Genomic DNA, 16,975 nt, shown 5'->3' on the forward strand with positions numbered 1-16,975 from the left:
AGCCCACACCAAGCACCCTGCAGGTTTGCAGAGAGCTGCATCTCCTCCTGGTGACAGCTGGGGAGAGGCAGAGGAGCCAGACCCTCTCCCCAGCATCAACAGACCCTCTCAGAAAGCAGAAACCCATGGAGGGTGCCCCCCTACCCCCCCGCTTCTCCTGCAAACCAGCCCTGCTTCTGCTCAAAAGCAGTCCAGGGGCTGCTCGTAGCCCCTGTTCATCCCGAATCCCTCATAGGATGGCACCCAGGAGGTGCCCCAAAAGAAGCCCTGAAGAGCCAGAGCAAAGGACGACAGCAGTGCCCCCTCCCCACTCAGACAGCCCCCAGCACGGGGCAGTCCTCGAACACCCCTGGGGCAGAGCTCTCGTTCTCCCCACACAAGCCCTGAGAGCTCAGGGTCTCCCGTAGCCGGACGGACACAGCTCAGCTGCGCCGCGGGGCTGCCGGCTGCGAGCAGCACAGCAGAGCCCTCGCGCCCAGCCCCACCGCCCGCCGCTGTGAGCCGGCCGGGCCGCGGCCGCGCCTTTTATACCCGCCCTCGGGCTCGCGCCCGTCACGTGGTCCCGCCCCGGCCTTGCGTCACCGCCGCGTGCGGCAGCATGGCGGCTCCGGCGGCGGCGGCGGCAGGCGTGGCGCCGGTCCGCGCCCGGTGAGTGCGGGCCAGGGCTGCCCGGCCCTCCCTGACCCCCGGTACGTGCCCAGGGTCTCCATACCCCCCCCCCCAACCCCTCTAGTGCGTGCCCAGGCCCCACCATAGCCATCCCTGTGCCCGGCACCTCCGTAAAAGCCTCCACCCCCGGTCCGTGCCTGCCCCCCCATCCCGCCGTTACACGTCTGGGGGCTTCCATCACCCCCACGGTACGAATCCGGCTCCTCCGTGACGCTTGGTGTGCGCCTGGGCTTTCAGAGCTGCCCCCGGGACGTGCCCAGCTCCTCCATAGCTGCCCCTGGTATCTCCCCGGGGCCTCTGTAACCAGCCCAGACATGTGCCTGGCCTCTCCGTAACCACCCTCCCAGTTTGGGCCCGGTTGCTCCATTCCCTCGTCTGCCCTGGTCCTGTGCCCACCCCTGCCATCCCCCCCCAGCAGCCCCCTCTCCCCTGGCACCTTACTCCAGCCATCACGGGCTGGGGATCACACAGGTGCTGTGTCTCCAAAGGTTCCTCGCCACCAAGGAGCAGTTCCATGCCTACCTGCGTGCCAGGGGTGAGCCTGATGGCCAAGCAGAGGCTGAGGGCGAAAAGGAGAAGGAGCAAGAGGCCAAGGAGAAGAGAGAAGAGGAGGTTGGCAGCTGCCAGAGCGAGCCCCCAGCCAAGCGGCTGAGGTCGGAGGACCCTGGTGAGGATGGGGAGAGCCAAGAGGATGGAGCAGAGGAGAAGGAACCTGTGGAGAGGAAGCGAGCCCGGGGGCAGAACAAGAGCAGGCCCTGTATGAAACCCAACCACTATGAGCAGAACAGGCTGTGCCCATCAGTAACACAGGTAGGGCATGGGGAGGGGGGGGCTGATCTCTTTCAGGGGGGAACTGGGGGCTCCTCCGGCTCCGGGGCTGTACTTGCTTTAAGCCTAGGAAAGCACATGGAAGATGGAGCCTCACTGGGACAAACTCACAGGAGGGAAGGTGTGCCAGGGTCAAACCCACCTCTGTTAGGTGTCTGTAAAGCAGGATGAGCTGAGAGGGACAAGTGAAGCATCAGCTTCCTGGGGCTGTTGAGCCTGGAGAAGAGCAGCCAGAGAGGCTGTGAAGTCTCCTGAGAAGAGCTTCCAACCCCCCCTGGCCATTGTGATGCTGGGCAGGCTGCTGTGGGCGCCCTGCTTTAGCAGGGGGTGTGGACTGGATGGCCTCCAGAGGTCCCTCCCATCCCCACCATGCTGGGATTCAGGGACTGCCTGAAGAGGAAGGGCTGAAAGGCCTCCTCGGTGGCCGTGCTGCTGCCCTTCGGCAGCACGCTCCTGGGATCGTTCCCTGGGGAGCGCTGGGTGCTGTGCAGAGCTCTGCCTCTCTCCTGGGACAGGCAGAACCAGGCTCACCTGAGCTGTGCTGGAAGGTGCAGGTGTGCCCAGGCAGGGGGGGGGCAGAGGCTCTCACCCCTTCTTTCCCCCCTTGCAGGGGTGTGCAGAGAAGTGCTCCTTCGGCCCCCGCTGCCGCTTCCTGCACGACGTCGCCGCCTACATGGCCACGAAGCCGGCAGACCTGGGCAGCAGCTGTGTGCTCTTCCAGACCTTTGGGCAGTGCAGCTTTGGGGTCACCTGCCGCTTCGCCCAGGCCCACCTCGGCCGCGGCTACCGGAACCTGGTCGACGCCGAGCTGGCCAGGCGCTGGGAAGGGAAGGTGCTGGTGAGGAACAGCCTCCCCAAGGAGCTCCAGCACCGGCTGCGCAAGAGGAGGTTTAGCTTCAGGAAGGCTGAGGAGTACCTCCGAGCTCTGGCCAAGCCCCCTGGGGGTGGTGAGAAGGGAGGCAAAGCCACAGGGAGCTCTGTGGAAGGGCAGGAGCTCTCCAACTGCACGGCGCCCCGGGAGAGCCTGGGAGATGGTCTCCGGTGTCCTGTGCTGGCAGAGCAGGGAGAAGATCCCGAGCCAGGTGGCTTGCAGAGCCCTGACCCCACGGGCAGTGAAGAGGTCTCCTCCATCAAAACAATAGGCCCAGTGACAGATGAAGATGTGATAAAGCTGAGGTCGTGTGAGAAGAGGAAGGTGAGGCCTTGGTTGCTGCTGCTGTCCCTCCTGTACCTGTTGAGTGGTTGAGATTGTGCCTGGGAAAGAGGCAGAGGCTTGGGCTGGGTGAGAAGCAGGCAGAGGACCGAGCTGCCTGGGGACCACATTGCTGTCATGAGGGGAAGGATGCAGGAAGGTGAATTTGTGGGGCTGTGGTGGTGTCCTTGGAGGGCTGAGGACCAAGAGGAGCTGCAGCCACTTGCAGATGAAGGAGGGTTGGAGCTGAGCTGTCAGTGAGAGTGGGAGTGCCCTGAGAGCAGAGTCGGGGCTGGGGCTGCCTGGTTCGTGTTGAGACCATTGCCTCCTTCCCCTCCTCCTTACCTCCTTCCTTGCACCCATCAGCCAGCTCCACCCCTTGATATCTGTACCTGCTTTGAGTGTTCTCCAAGCTGAGCAGGGAGCAGGGTTGGAGCAGGGTTGGAGCAGGGAGTCTCTGGTTCTTCAGTCCAGATGCTGCTCCTCGTGGGGTAGTTGAGGTTCTCCGCTGGTGGTTTCCTGCCTTCCCCCCTGGGTTTTACCCAAAGCAAGGGACAAAACTGCCAGCTGGACTGTCTTCCTGCTTAGCCACTGCTGGTTCAGCTCCTCTAACATGCTTCTCCATCCTTGTTTTCCAGTTGGAAATCCAAGGCAAGCTCTACCTGGCTCCACTGACCACGGTGGGTAGATAATTCTCTTCCCTTTTGCCAAAGCAATTTGGCCGTTGCCGCGCTGGGAAGGAAGCAAAACTCCTGACCAAAACCATCTCTGTGCTGCCCCTTCCAAGTGTGGGAACCTCCCTTTCCGAAGGGTCTGCAAAGGCTTTGGGGCTGATGTCACCTGTGGGGAGATGGCTGTGTGCACCAACCTGCTGCAGGGCCAGGCCTCCGAGTGGGCTCTCCTCAAAAGGCATCACACCGAGGACCTCTTCGGGGTGCAGGTGAGTGCTGGCAGCTTGGCAGCCAAGCAAGTGAGCACTCAGCCAGGAGTGGGGGCAGCTGCTGCTCACAGATTGTCAGGGTTGGAAGGGAGCTCAAGGCTCAGCCAGTTCCAACCCCCCTACCATGGGCAGGGACACCTCACACCACAGCAGGTTGCTCACAGCCACCTCCAGCCTGGCTGCAAACACCTCCAGGGATGAGGCTTCCACCACCTCCCTGGGCAGCCTGTGCCAGGCTCTCACCAACCTCATGGGGAACAACTTCCTCACATCCAATCTGAACTTCCCCATTTCTAGTTTTGCTCCACCCCCCCCAATCCTGTCCCTCCCTGACACCCTCAGAAGTCCCTCCCCAGCTTTCTTGGAGCCCCCTTCAGATCCTGGAAGGCCACAATTAGGTCTCCTGGGAGCCTTCTCCTCTCCAGCCTGCACAACCCCAACCCCCTCAGTCTGTCCTCACAGCAGAGCAGCTCCAGCCCTCTGCTCCTCCTCGTGGCCCTTCTCTGGACACCTTCCAGCACCTCCAGATCCTTCCTGTGGTAGAGGCTCCAGATCTGGATGCAGTACCCCAGGTGGGGTCTCAGCAGAGCAGAGGGGGAGGCTGCAGCTCATGCATCCTGTCCCTCTTTGGTAGCTGGAGGGAGCCTTTCCAGACACCATGACCAAGTGTGCAGAGCTCCTGAACCAGACAATTGAAGTGGACTTTGTGGACATCAACGTTGGGTGTCCAATCGACCTGGTCTACAAGAAGGTAAGGAGCAGGTTCTGCAGCCTGGTTTGCTTCCTTCAGGAGGTTTTCCTCCTTTGCTTCAGCCTGATCAGCTCCTGCCAGTCTGATCCAGAGCTCCCAGTTCATTCCTGGGCACTGAGCTTCAGCAGGCAGTGGTTTGCTGTCTCTGCCTGGCCGCAGGCAGAAGCTGGGAGGGCAAAGCTCTCTTGGGCTCTTTTGTTGTCAAAGCTCTTTGTCTGCAGCCCTTTTCCCTCCTGAGGTGCTCCCAAGTCTCACCTGCACCTCCTGGCTAGAGAGCTGCTGTTGAGCAGCTCTGAGGAGGCTCTTCACTCTGCATGGAAGCCAAAAGTCTTTGACTCTGCCACTTCTTGTCTGGCAGGGAGGAGGCTGTGCCCTCATGACCAGAGCCAACAAGTTCGAGCAGATCGTCCGAGGGATGAACTCGGTGAGTGAGAGAACCTGCCAGGCACCGAGAGAGGAGCTGATGGAGCCACCTCCTGCCTCAGCCTGGCCTCCCTCTCCTGTTCCTGCAGGTGCTGGACGTGCCACTGACCGTGAAGATCCGGACAGGGGTGCAGGAGAAGGTCAATGTGGCTCACAAAATCATCCCCAGGATCCGGGAGTGGGGAGCGGCCATGGTCACGGTACAGGGTGCTGCTGGCTGGGCAGCTCTGCTCTGCATGGCAGCCTGGAGCATGCTCACCTCCCTCCCCCACAGCTGAGCAGCTCTTCAAGAGACCTTTGACCAGCTGTGTTCTGTATTTTAAGTGTTTTCTGCTACTGCCAGAGAAAAAAATTCAGGAGAGGATTTTCCCAGGTGCTCCTGAGCCACATCTCAGCCTCCTCTTCCCCAGGCTGACCACCCCCAGCTCCCTCAGCTGCTCCTCCTCAGCCCTGTCCTCCAGACCCTTCCCCAGCTTTGTTGGCCCTCTCTGTCCCTGCTCCAGCTCCTCAATGTCCTCGTTGGAGTGAGCAGCCCAAAACTGAACCCAGTACTCCAAATGTGGCCTCCCCAGTGCTGAGTCCAGGGGCACAATCCCTGCTCCTGCTGGTCACACTCTTGCTCCTCCAGGCCAGGATGCTGCAGGACCTTCCTGCAGTGCTCCTGTTCTGCTTCTTCCTCCTCACTGTGCCTTCTCCTGCCCAGCTCCACGGCCGCTCCAGGGAGCAGAGGTACACCAGGAGTGCAGACTGGGAGTACATTGCTGAGTGTGCCAGGGCAGCAAGCCCCATGCCTCTCTTTGGTAGGTGTTGCTCTTGCTTTGCCCCTGGGACTGAAGGGGTCTCCTGTTTGTCTTCAAAACAGCTAAACCCCAGGCTCCCAGGGAGCTGGGGGAAGGCTTGGGGGGAAGCAGCAGCTCCTCTGCAGCCCACATCTGCCTCTGTGCTTGGGGCTGGGGGCGATGGGCACTGAGCACAGGAGGGGAAGGTGCAGGCTGGGCACAAACCACTTGGTTGACAGCAGGCAAGAAGTGCTGTCAGCACAGGGCCTTGGGCACCGTGGCACAGACAGCTCCCAGCTCAGCCTTCAGGGTAGGAGCTGGGAGTGGAGAAGAAGAGAGGAGAAAGTCTTCACTTCCCTTTCGAGTGGAGCATCCAGCAGAAACATCCCTGGGAGGCTCTAAACAGGAGCTCCAGAGCTTCCTGGGCCACTGTGTGCACTTGGAATGCTGTCCCATGCCTGCTTTAACTCATTTTGACTTGCCCTCATCTGTCACTTTGACCTCTGGCCTCTCCCTTCCTCCTGGCCAGGGAACGGAGATATTTTGTCCTACGAAGATGCTAACCGAGCCCTGGAGCTGGGGGTCTCAGGAGTTATGATTGCCAGGCAAGTGGCTGCAGTTCCCTTTCTCTTCTCAGCTCTCTCAGTGCAAGAGGGGGAAAAAAAAAGGAGGGATTTAACCCCCACCCAAACCCCTAAATAAAGCCAGAACAGGAGAAGCTTCATCTGCATCAGGCTGTGGCTGGGTGAGACACCAGAACAGGCTGCCCAGGGAGGCTGTGGATGCCTCCTCCCTGGAGGTGTTCAGGGCCTTGAGCAGCCTGGGCTGGGGGGAGGTGTCCCTGCTCAAGGCAGGGGAGTTGGAGCTGGATGATCTTGGAGGTCCCTTCCAACCCAACCCCTCCTGTGCTGCTCAGCTGAAATCAGTTTGTGTCTGTGGGAACTAACAGCAGCTTCCTGTTGGAGCCTGGAAACAAACCTTCCAGCAGCACTGGCTGGCAAAGAGGGGCTGGGAGCCTCTTAAATTAGCTGGCATCTTCAGGAGCATCAGGCATGGGAATCATGGAGTGGTTGGGCTTGGAAGGGACCTCCAGAGATCATCCAGGCCAACCCCCCTGCCAGAGCAGCATCACCCAGGGCAGGTCAGACAGGAACACAGCCAGCTGGGGCTTGAAAGTCTCCAGAGAAGGAGACTCCACAGCCTCTCTGGGCAGCCTGCTCCAGGGCTCTGCCCCCTCACAGCAGAGAAGCTTCTCCTCATGTTGAGGTGGAGCTTGGTGTCCATTGCCCTTTGTCCTGTTGAGGAGAGCCTGGCCCCTTCTGGAGTGACAGTGCAGCTGTTCTGTGCTTGCAGAGGGGCACTCATCAAGCCCTGGCTTTTCACTGAAATCAAGGAGCAGAGGCACTGGGACATCTCCTCCAGCCAGAGGTTTGATATCCTCAAAGACTTCACCAACTATGGCCTGGAGCACTGGGGGTCAGACACGCAGGGAGTGGAGAAGACCAGGAAGTTCCTGCTGGAGTGGCTCTCATTCCTCTGCAGGTGACTCTTGCTGGCTGAGAGGAGCTGGGCCAGGGCCAGGCTGCAGTGCTGGGGGCAGCAGCACAGCTCCTGCATTCCCTTGCAGGTACATCCCAGTTGGCTTGTTGGAGCACCTGCCTCAGAAGATCAACGAGAGGCCACCTTACTACCTGGGGAGGGACTACCTGGAGACCCTGATGGCCAGCCAGAACGTGGAGGATTGGATTAAAATAAGGTAATAAAGCCTTGGAAGTAACTGCAGCTGCCAGGAAGGGACATAGCAGAGCCCCCCAGAGTCCCTGTGCCTGCATGCAGCCTCCCAAGGAAGGGTAGAGAGAGGAATTGGTTGGGTTGGAGAAGCCCTCTGAGAGCATCCAGTCCAACCAGCAGCCCAACACCTCCATGGCCACCAAACCATGGCCCCAGGTTTCTTGGGGGCTGGGGACTCCACCACCTCCCTGGGCAGCCTCTGCCAATCCCTGACCACTCTTGCAGCAAACAAATTTTCCCTCATCTCCATCCTCCCCTGGCACAGTTTGAGGCCAGTTCCTCTCCTGGGGAGCAGAGCCCAACCCCCCCCTCACTGCAGCCTCCTCTCAGGGACTTGCAGAGAGCAATGAGGTCTCCCTCAGCCTCTCCTCCTCCAGACTAAACACAACCCAGGTCCCTCAGCTGCTCCTGCCCAGCCCTGCTCTCCAGGACACCTTCCCAGCAGCTTCACCAAATCCCAGCGTGGTTGGGGGCTGGAAGGGACCTCTGGAGGTCACCCAGTCCAGGTGTACTGAGCACAAACCTCTCCTGGGGTTGTGGTTCTGATCTTGGCTTTGTTCTTTTCTTTCTCTAGTGAACTGCTTCTGGGACCAGTTCCTGCAAACTTCACCTTCCTGCCTAAGCACAAAGCAAACTCCTACAGATAGGGCTGCTGAGGCCCTGCTCCCTGGCTGCAAGTCAAGAGGAGGCCTTGGGGCTGGGATGTGGCCAGGAGCTGCTCAGCAGCACCCCACAGCAAATAAAGTTGTGATGTTTTTAAGGCTGTGTTTGCCTTCACCCCTCCACCATCAACCCCTGCCACAAGTTCCACAGCAGCTGGCTGCAGTCTCACAGCCAGAGCTGCCTCACTGGCAGGGAGGGATCTGCTCAGGGCCAGGATGCAGGCCAGGACTGAGCTTTGGCCTCCATTTGTGGCAGGAGCTGTGCCAGCTCCTCCCCACCACACACAGCTCCTAGCAGGAGGCCTTGGTTCCTGCCAGGATGTCCCAGCCTGTCCAACCCCCCTGCAGCAAGAACTTCAGGGTGCCCCAGGGCAGGTTCAGGTTGGCCATGAGGAACAATTTCTACTCCAGGAGGGTTGTCCAGGCCTGGCCCAGGCTGCCCAGGGCAGTGCTGGAGTCTCCATCCCTGGAGGGGTTTCAAAGCCCTGGAGATGTGGTGCTGAGGGCCAGGGCTCAGTGGTGCCCTGGCAGTGCTGGGCTCAGGGCTGGGCTGGGTGGTCCTGGAGGTCTCCAAGCAGAAGGGTTCCCTGAGGCCATGGATCCATCCTCCTGTGACAGCATCCAGGTCACAATGGGCTGGAACAGAGCAGCCTCTATATTGCCTGCTGGGGGACCCCAGTCAGGCACAGAGGGAGTGGGCAATGGAGCAGCCACCACAGCAGCTCCCAACCCACAGCCTCAGGGCCCCCCTGGCCCCCCAGAGCCTTCAGGCTCCTGGGGTGCCCCAAATCCTCTGCCCCCAGGGTAGGAACCCAGCCCACCCCCAGCAGCCTGGGAGCACTCCTGGGGACCTGGGCAGAGGTGACCCCCAGCCCTGGCTCCTCTCTTTCAGGTGCAGCCAGCCTGTGCCCCCTGCCTGGGCAGCAGCAGCTCTGCCCTGCAGCAGGGCCATTCCTGGTGGAGGTGGCACTGCAGGCCCCCCAGGTCCCCCAAGCAGGTAGGACTCCCCCTGCCCCTCTGCCCCCCCAGCCCTGGCACCTTCCCCACAGCAGGCAGCAAGCCTGGGCCAGCATCTCTGCCCCCACCTGGGTGCTGTGTGCCCTGGACCCCACTGCCCAGAGAGCTTCCCAAGTCCCTGGTGCCATCTCTGCAGCTTCAGCTCCTAGCAGCACAGCTCCTCCCTGCCCTGCAGCCCTGTCCCCTGCCACAGCAGCCCCCCCAGGGACTGCCCTGGCCCCCAGCTCCCCACAAGCCTGGCGCAAACCTGGGGGCTGTTGGCCCTGGGGGCTGTTGGCCATGGGGGCTGGCTTGGGGGGGTGGCCCTGCAGGGTGCCCCCACCCAGCATGGCTCCTTCTTACCCCCACAGGTCTGCAGGTGGCTCCCTGTGGGCACATCTCTGCCTCCTGCTTCTGCCAGCTGCAGTGGGTCATGAACCTCCTGCCTGCTGTGGCCACCATCCAGCCTGTGGTGGCCACCTTCCAGCCCGTGGTGGCCATCTCTGTGCTCAGCTCTGCTGCCCCTCCTGTGCCAGCTGCTGCCCAGGGGGATGCTGGGGGCTGGGGGGACCTCTCAGCCTGGGCAGTGCCACTGACTCCCCAGGGCCAACTGCAGGAGCCCCAGAGGAAGAAGAGGAGAGTGAAGGCTCCAGCCCCCACAGAGCTGCCAAGAGCCCTCCCCAGGGCCAGGCCTGGGGAGGGGCTCCCTGCTCAGATGAGCAGCTCTGGCTCTGCCAGCTCCTTGGGCACAGCCAGCACCACCTCCCAAGGCTGTGATGTGCCCCCCAAGTCCTCTGCTGCTCCCTGTGAGCAAGACCCTGTGGCCTCAGGTGCCCAGGAGATGGATGACCTCTACTTGGAGTGGCTCCTCGAGGAGCTCCTGAGCCAGCAGGAGTTGAAGCCTCTCAAGCAGGAGCCCCAGGAGCTGAGGGCAGATGGGGAGGAGACCCTGCCCCAGACCCAGCCTCCAGTGGCAGAAAGCAGCAGCAGGGTCCCAGACCCTCCCCTGAAGCCCCAAGCCAGCAGAGACCTCTGGCAGCAGCCCTACCTCTGTCCCAGCCAGAGGGGTCAGAGCAGCAGCAGCAGAGACCCTCAAGAGGTCCCAGCAAGGAGAGGACAGCACAGAAGCAGCAGGGAGGGGATTGGAGACAGCAGAATGTTTTGAGTCCTTTTCTTTGTACCTTCCCTCTCGGTCCTCCCATTAAAACCTGCTTCTGCAGCACTGCTCTGTGTCTGGGGGGAGGGGAGGGGGGCTGGGGGGCACCAGCAAGCCATGCAGGCAGGGTGGGATCGTGGCAGGCAGGTCCTGCCTGACCTCCTGCTGTGCCAGGGGGACCCCCAGTGGGGGGAAGGCAGTGGGGGATGTGTCTGCCTCGACAAAAGCCTTTAACACCATTTCCCACAGCATCCTGGATGAACTGGGAGGGAGGGAGGGAGGGAGCTGGACTCTTCTCCCAAGTTACAAGAGATAGGAAGAGAGGAAAGGGCCTGAAGCTGTCCCAGGGAAGGGTTAGATGGGACATTAGGTCTCTCAGCCTGCCTCAGAGAGGTGCTGCAGCCCCCTCAGCACCCTCATAGCCCCCACTGGGCTCTCCCCAGCAGCTGTTCCTCTCCTAAAGCAGGGAGCCCAGAGCCACCCTGCACTCAGCTCCCACTCACAGACACCAACCCAGCTCAACAGACAGGAAACAGCCTCAGGTTGCCCCAGGGGAGGTTTAGGTTGGCCATGAGGAGCAATTTCTCCCCCAAAAGGGTTGCCAAGCCCTGGCCCAGGCTGCTCAGGGCAGTGGTGGAGCCTCCATCCCTGGAGGGGGTTCGAAGCTGATGTGGTGCTGAGGGCCAGGGCTTGGTGGTGCCCTGGCAGTGCTGGGCTCAGGGCTGGCCTTGGAGATCTCTTCCAGCCACACCACCTCTGTGACTCTCTGCTTCCATGCCTATGGCAACAGCCACATCACAATGGCACAGAGCAGGGAGGGACACAGGCAACCCTTATAGAGCCTCCTGGGAGACCCCAGAGAGACAGAGGACCACCACCCCCAGCTGCACCCCACCACTACCTCCCTGGGGACACAGCAAGCATGGCTGAGGTGCCTGAGGAGATGCTTCCCAAGGAAGCCTCCATGCTCCTCACTGACTTCCTGGGCACCACAGGGCTCAGTCCTGACAGCCTCCCTGGCAGCTCCATGCCTGCCAACGTTGGTGGCACAGAAAGAGAGGGGACAGACCCAGCCCCCCCAGGGCTGCCAGCATCCACCCCTGGCTCTGAGCCTATGCAGGGGCATCCTGCTCAGATGAACTCTGCCTCTGCCCTCTCCCTGGAGACAGCCTGCAGCAGCAACACCTCTCTAGGCTGTGATGTGCCTCCCAGCCCATCCACTGCCCCCTGTGACCAAGCCCCTGGGGACCTGGACAACTACCTTGAGAAGATGCTGCTTGGTGAGGAGGCATCCAAGTTTTTTGCCTGGTTGCTGGATGAGGTGGGGCAGAGCCAGGATGGTCCCAACAATGAGCACATGCCTGGGGAGGAGCCTGGTGGCAGCGGTGCAGCCATCCCTGGCTGTGATCTCACCTCACTGCTGCTGCTGGATGAGGTGGGGCAGAGCCAGGGTGGTCCCAGCAACCACCACATGCCTGGGGAGGAGCCTGGAGGCAGCGGTGCAGCCATCCCTGGCTGTGATCTCACCTCACTGCTGCCGCTGGATGAGGTGGGGCAGAGCCAGGGTGGTCCCAGCAACCACCACATGCCTGGGGAGGAGCCTGGTGGCAGCGGTGCAGCCATCCCTGGCTGTGATCTCACCTCACTGCTGCTGCTGGATGAGGTGGGGCAGAGCCAGGGTGGTCCCAGCAACTACCACCTGCCTGGGGAGGAGCCTGGTGGCAGCGGTGCAGCCATCCCTGGCTGTGATCTCACCTCACTGCTGCTGCCTGAGGACCCCCCCAGCTGGCTCCTTGATGACATCCTGAGCCTTGAAGAATTCAAGCCCCTCGAGCAGGAGCCCCAGGTGGAGAGGGAGGATGTGGAGAGGGAGCTGCCACCACCCCAACCTGAGGTGTCAGGAAAGCAGAATAATAGGAGGAAGAGGAAGACAAAGAGGAAGAGGAGGCAAAGGTCTTCATCACAGCCTCCCAGGAAGCGCAGGACTCCAAGGAACACCCCAGGGGCAGAGAGGAGGGATTAGAGCCATGGGAGGGCTGGGACAGAGATGGAAGGCAAAGGGAGGATTTGGGGGGTAGGCTCTGGGTGGTTGTGTTTGTACCTTTCCTCTTGTGCTCTCCATTAAAAGTTGCTCCTGCAGCACTGCTCTGTGTCTGGTGGGAGGGGAGGGAGCTTGGGGGGGCACCAGCAAAGGACTCCTCAGAGCTGCCAAAGCCCTGCTGAGCCCCAGAGCTGTGCTGGTGAGTACCAGCTGGAACCAAGGCTCACCAGGGCCAGGTCGCTGCCAGCCACTGGGGCAGGCAAGGGAGGGGTGAGGGACTTGCCCTGTCCCTTTTGACACCCCCAGCATCCTCTCCAGCAGGGACAGGGCTGGCTGCAAACCCTTCCAAGCCTCCCCACAGCCCTGCCCACCCTCAGCTCCCACCACACTCAGCTCCACAGCCTGGCTCTGCCTCCCTGCCACAGCCCAAGAGCCCCAAATCCCCCCAAGGAGCAGCCAGGGAGGGAGCTGCAGGCCAGGCAAGGATCCTCCTGCCCTGCTCAACCTTCATCTTGTGCAGCCCCAACACCAGCAACAGGGAGAAGGAAGAAGAAACAAAACCCTGCCCTAGCCAGAAGGTGCCTGAGAGCTTCATCTCTTTATTGGCCATTTCCCAGCCCAGCTCCACAACCTGGGGTCGGTGCAGCCACCGGATCCATAGGGAAGCAGCCGCAGCATCCCGGCTCCGGCTGCAGCAGGGCGAGGTTCGGGGCAGCACCCCGGTGCCAGGGGTCGTGGGGCTGAGCCCCTTCCTTAGGACAGTCCCAGTGACATTGCCGGGGCGGTGGGAGCCGCTCTGGCGCCCCCGGGCAGCTGCGGCTCCCTTGCCGCCGGCAGGATGCGGTGCAGCTCCCCTGCGCCCTGCCTTGGGCATCAGCCTTGCCCCAAAACAGTCCTGTCCCCGGAGCAGCTGCACCACCACCACCCCTACCCCTCAGGGCCACAGAGAATTATTCTGCTCACGAGAAGGAGGAAAACAAAAGAAAAGCAAAGAAACGAACGAACAACATCCTCAAAGCCAGCCGTCAAGGAGCCTCAGCGCCGCAGGGGGAGCCCTCCTCTCCCGAAGCTGCTGTAGAAGCCCATGGTGCCGTCGGGGCCGAGGGGTTCGGGCGCCTGCTTCACTGCCGGCGGTCTGCCAGGAGAAGGGTGGGCGGCGAGAGGGGAGCTGCTGCTCCAGGGGGCCCAGATGCTGCCGCTCTCAGCGCCGGAGCTGCTCGAGAGCTGGGGGAAGGCTTTGCTGAGCGATCCAGAGAAGCTTCTGGGCTTGAAATCATCGCCAGGCCAGGTGGGTGATGGGGGATCCCTGCTCAGGGTAGGAGGTGACAGCTGCAGGGCACTGTCTGACCCCAGGGAGCTGCAGAACAGGGAGTCGCTGCTGTCACAGGCGAAGGTCCTGCCCGCTTCAGGCATCCTCCCGCCCAGCCGCTCCTCCGCCGGCGTCTCCCTCTCGGCCCCAGGTTTCTTCTTGAAGCCCTTCCCGCAGAGCTGGACCACTCTGATGCTCTGCCCGCCGGGGTAGCCGTGGGGGCCGAGGTCCTCCAAGGCTCTGCGGGCGCTCTCCAGGCTCTCGTACTCCACCAGAGCGCAGCACTTGCTCAGCATCTCCGGGAAGAGCTCCAGCAGCTTCCGCACGTCGGAGGGCGGCTTGCGGCCCGGCCGCAGGATGCGGATGGAGGCGATGGGGCCGAAGGGGGTGAACACCCTGGTGATGGTCTCCAGGAATCTCCTCTGGAACAGCGGCAGCATGCCCTGATCCTGGAGCAGCAGGTCCCAGGCCAGCAGCAGTCTGCTAGGGGGGACGCTCAGCAGCGACTCGGGGATGGGGGTCCGGCGCCTGACTTTGGTGCCTGCCTCGTTCACCTCCAGCAGCTCCGAGAAGCGGAGGGCGTAGAGCGTGAGGCGCCAGTCCCGGGTCAGGTACTTCACCTGCGGGAGAGAGGGGCCACAGGGTCCCCATGAGCCTCCCTAGGCAGGGACCACCCTAAACCCACCCCCCAGGCAGGCTGCGACCCAGCAGGCTGGAGCCGCGGCAAGGCAACATCCTCCTTCCTTGTGAGCATCCCTGGGGTGGGCAGGAGAAGGTCCCTGGTGCCCCCTGGACGCTGTGGGTCTTCTCTGTGGGTCACAGGAGCCAGCAGTGCTTCCCTGCAGGGCTTTGGGTGAGCTCTCCCAAAGCAGCCCCGGGGGGCCATAGGCAGAGCAGGGGAATCCAGCCCTGAGGCTGCTTTGAGGACTTGTCCACCCCTTCCTCAAGCACCCTCCCTGCTTGGAGAAGTGCTGCAGCACATCAAAGGCAGGGAGCAGAGCCCAGCTCTGCACCACCAGCACTTCAGCAGGACACAGACAGCCTGAGCAGAGCCCTGGACCTTCCCATGCACCCCAGCAGGGAGCCAGAGCACACCCAGACCCCTGGGGAGCCTCTGCCTGAAGCCCACTTCCCACCCCAGCCGGCCAGCACTGCTGGCTCCCTACCTTCTTGAAGGAGGTCAGCAGCTTGATGCTGACAAATCCCATCTTGTTCTTCTGGACATGCTTCAGGAGGAAAGCATCCTTGGCCAGGTTTTCGTCGGACAGGTAGAACTCCACCTGGGACACGATATTCTGGACCAGCTGCAGGTCGGTGGTGGAGCATTTGCTGCTCTCAGCATCGGCTCCCCGAGCGCTGCCGCCGTCCCCAAAGCACCTGGGCAGAGCAGCAGGGACACAGCTGTCAGCTGGGGGCTCCCGGGATGTGGTTTCAGGCCCCAGCAGCGCAGGCACTGAGGAGACCCCAGGAGCATCAGCTCCGCCCTGGCGCCGGGGCAGCAGCCTGCGAGCCTGGCAGCGCCGGCGCTGGGCCGCGGCGCAGACCCCGTCTCGGGCAGGGGACACTTCCCCCTGGGGGCAGCGGCCAGGGCCCGGCCCCCGCTCGCACGGCGGCCGCCACGTACCTGCTGAGGCTCCGGCGGCGGTCGTGGCCGAGCAGGCGGCTCCGCGCCGGGAGCAGGTGCAGCGCCGGGACGGAGGGCACAGGGCTGCTGCGGCTGGGCTGGGAAGGAAGCTCTAAGGCCACCCGAGAGCTTTGTGATGGCAGCATCCTTCACGACACAGGACGAGGACGTTGCTGGGATACTTTCTGGCCGCGGCCAGCCCCCGGGGCAGAGTCCTGCTCTGGGCTGCAGCCCCCAGCCCAGGGATGGAGCAGTGAATGCAGCTTGTGGCTGTGTCCTTAACTGCTGGGAGGGTGAAAAAGTCTGACTCTACATCCTGGAGACCTGCAAGAGCAAGCTCCAAACTTCCCTACCTCCAAGCTAAGGCTCCTGGAAGACAAATTTGGGGGGGGGGGGGGGGAAGGGGGAAGAAAAGCTAAAAAAAAGGAAAAACAAAAAAGGGGTTAAAAAGAAAGAAAGAAAAGAAGAAAGGCAAAAGGCTCTGAGCCCATGCAGGCTGCTGGTTTATGAGAGCAGCCACCCAGAAAGAGCTTCAGGGGGTGGTTAAGGGCCTGCCCCCACCCACACCCACCAGGTGAAACCAGTCTGGGGGTTAAGTGGTCCCAGCTGAGGCCTGGGGGCAGCCCCCAGGCAGGGGCAGCAGTACCACTACCACCAGTACCCTGTGGTACCCCAGGGGGGGAGTGAGCTACTGCCATGAGGCATCTTGGCCTGTGCCTCAGTTTCTCTGTCTTGCACATGGGGTGCAGGGTTCAGCCCAGGGCACTGCTGGGGCTCCTGCTGCTGCCAGGGTGACAGGCAGAGGTTGTTCTTCCTGCAGAAGCATCCCACACCCCAAGGAGAGGCAGCAGAACCCCAAGATGAAGTCCAAGGTGAAGCCCAGGGCAGGGCATGAGCCCCTTGAGAGGGGCTGAGGCTGTGGGGCAGAAGCCCACAGCTTGAGTGGGAGAAGGAGGTCTGGGGGTGAAACTCAGCCCCACTGCTTGAACCATGGGACCAGGGAATTGTTTGGGTTGAAGAAGACCTTTAAGCTCATCGAGTCCAACCCTGGCAGCATCTCCTCCGTGGGCAGGCTGGTCCCTGGTGGCAGCTCTGCAGGTGTCCCCTGCCCCCAAACCTCCCCCCAGCCACACAGGGCTGCTCCTGGCGAGTGCCAGGCTGGGCCACACTGCCCAGTTTGGCTCTGGGTCACAGGCACGGTGCCAGACTGCCTCTGGAGGGTTGCACTCTCCTGGTTTGCCTGGGGCTGGTGTCAGCCCCCCTGGCCATCCCCACCCCCTGCCACCCCTCATCCTTCTCTGCTGGTTGGGAACCGTGTGGTGGGAGGGAGGGAAAGTGCTGGGCTGAGCCCCATGGGCTCCTGTGGGCAGCAGGCCAAGGCAGGTTCAGGAGTTCAGGAGGTTCAAGCCCCTCTGACCTGCCCTAGGGAGGCCACAGCTGCAGGACTGGGTCCAGTTCTGGGCTCCCTGGTTCAAGAGGGACAGGGGACTGCTGGAGAGAGCCCAGCAGAGGCCACAATGATGCTGAGGGCCCTGGAGCAGCTCTGTGAGGAAAAGCTGAGAGCCTCCTCCCGGGGCTGCTGAGCCTGGGGAGCAGCATTTTCACCCCTAACAAACTCCCCACTCTCTGTGCTGCTTCTGCCTTCTTCCAGCCCCTTGGCCACAACCTCTTGAGCTGGAGTGTGCTGGGCAGATCCTGCCCCTGCCCCCAAGGCTGCAGCATCCACCTGGCCTCCTGAGGAGAAGAAAAGGGACCACGACAAGTGGGGTGCAGGCCTGAGCATCAGGGACACGTTTATTGCTGTTCAGGTGTAG

At 62.1% G+C, this 16,975-nt stretch overlaps 2 protein-coding genes across 3 annotated transcripts; one reads left to right on the forward strand and one right to left on the reverse strand.

The window, feature by feature from the left end:
- The first annotated feature begins 589 nt into the window (after positions 1 to 589).
- On the forward strand, positions 590 to 8,099 carry DUS3L (dihydrouridine synthase 3 like). 2 transcript variants are annotated; one of them, XM_054175354.1, is made up of 13 exons: positions 590 to 648; positions 1,158 to 1,479; positions 2,108 to 2,692; positions 3,328 to 3,369; positions 3,477 to 3,629; positions 4,264 to 4,380; positions 4,739 to 4,804; positions 4,893 to 5,003; positions 5,507 to 5,603; positions 6,112 to 6,187; positions 6,936 to 7,124; positions 7,210 to 7,338; positions 7,948 to 8,099. In XM_054175354.1, exons 1-13 carry the CDS (start codon positions 599 to 601, stop codon positions 8,018 to 8,020), a joined length of 2,010 nt encoding a protein of 669 aa, XP_054031329.1. In that variant the 5' UTR covers positions 590 to 598; the 3' UTR covers positions 8,021 to 8,099. The 2 variants fall into 2 exon arrangements, with proteins under 2 accessions (XP_054031329.1, XP_054031330.1); XM_054175355.1 differs by having other exon boundaries at positions 618 to 689.
- A 5,080-nt stretch (positions 8,100 to 13,179) lies between these two features.
- Positions 13,180 to 15,307, reverse strand: LOC104309485 (la-related protein 6). The gene is made up of 3 exons (XM_054175435.1): positions 15,162 to 15,307; positions 14,704 to 14,914; positions 13,180 to 14,157 (listed from the first exon to the last, which is right to left on the reverse strand). Exons 1-3 carry the CDS (start codon positions 15,305 to 15,307, stop codon positions 13,264 to 13,266), a joined length of 1,251 nt encoding a protein of 416 aa, XP_054031410.1. The 3' UTR covers positions 13,180 to 13,263.
- Between the last annotated feature and the right edge of the window lie 1,668 nt (positions 15,308 to 16,975).

This window comes from Dryobates pubescens, chromosome 31 (assembly GCF_014839835.1).
Source record: "Dryobates pubescens isolate bDryPub1 chromosome 31, bDryPub1.pri, whole genome shotgun sequence".
Classification (NCBI taxonomy): Eukaryota; Metazoa; Chordata; class Aves; order Piciformes; family Picidae; genus Dryobates; species Dryobates pubescens.

Bases quoted from the DNA above. Each gene is read 5' to 3' on its own strand.
- LOC104309485 (XM_054175435.1), bottom strand. From the start codon at position 15,307: ATGCTGCCATCACAAAGCTCTCGGGTGGCCTTAGAGCTTCCTTCCCAG. The intron at 14,915-15,161 runs GTACGTGGCGGC...TGCTCTGCCCAG, and splicing joins CGCCGCCGGAGCCTCAGCAG to GTGCTTTGGGGACGGCGGCA. The intron at 14,158-14,703 runs GTAGGGAGCCAG...TCTCTCCCGCAG, and splicing joins TGCTGACCTCCTTCAAGAAG to GTGAAGTACCTGACCCGGGA.
- DUS3L (XM_054175354.1), top strand. From the start codon at position 599: ATGGCGGCTCCGGCGGCGGCGGCGGCAGGCGTGGCGCCGGTCCGCGCC. The intron at 7,125-7,209 runs GTGACTCTTGCT...ATTCCCTTGCAG, and splicing joins TGGCTCTCATTCCTCTGCAG to GTACATCCCAGTTGGCTTGT. The intron at 7,339-7,947 runs GTAATAAAGCCT...TTCTTTCTCTAG, and splicing joins GAGGATTGGATTAAAATAAG to TGAACTGCTTCTGGGACCAG.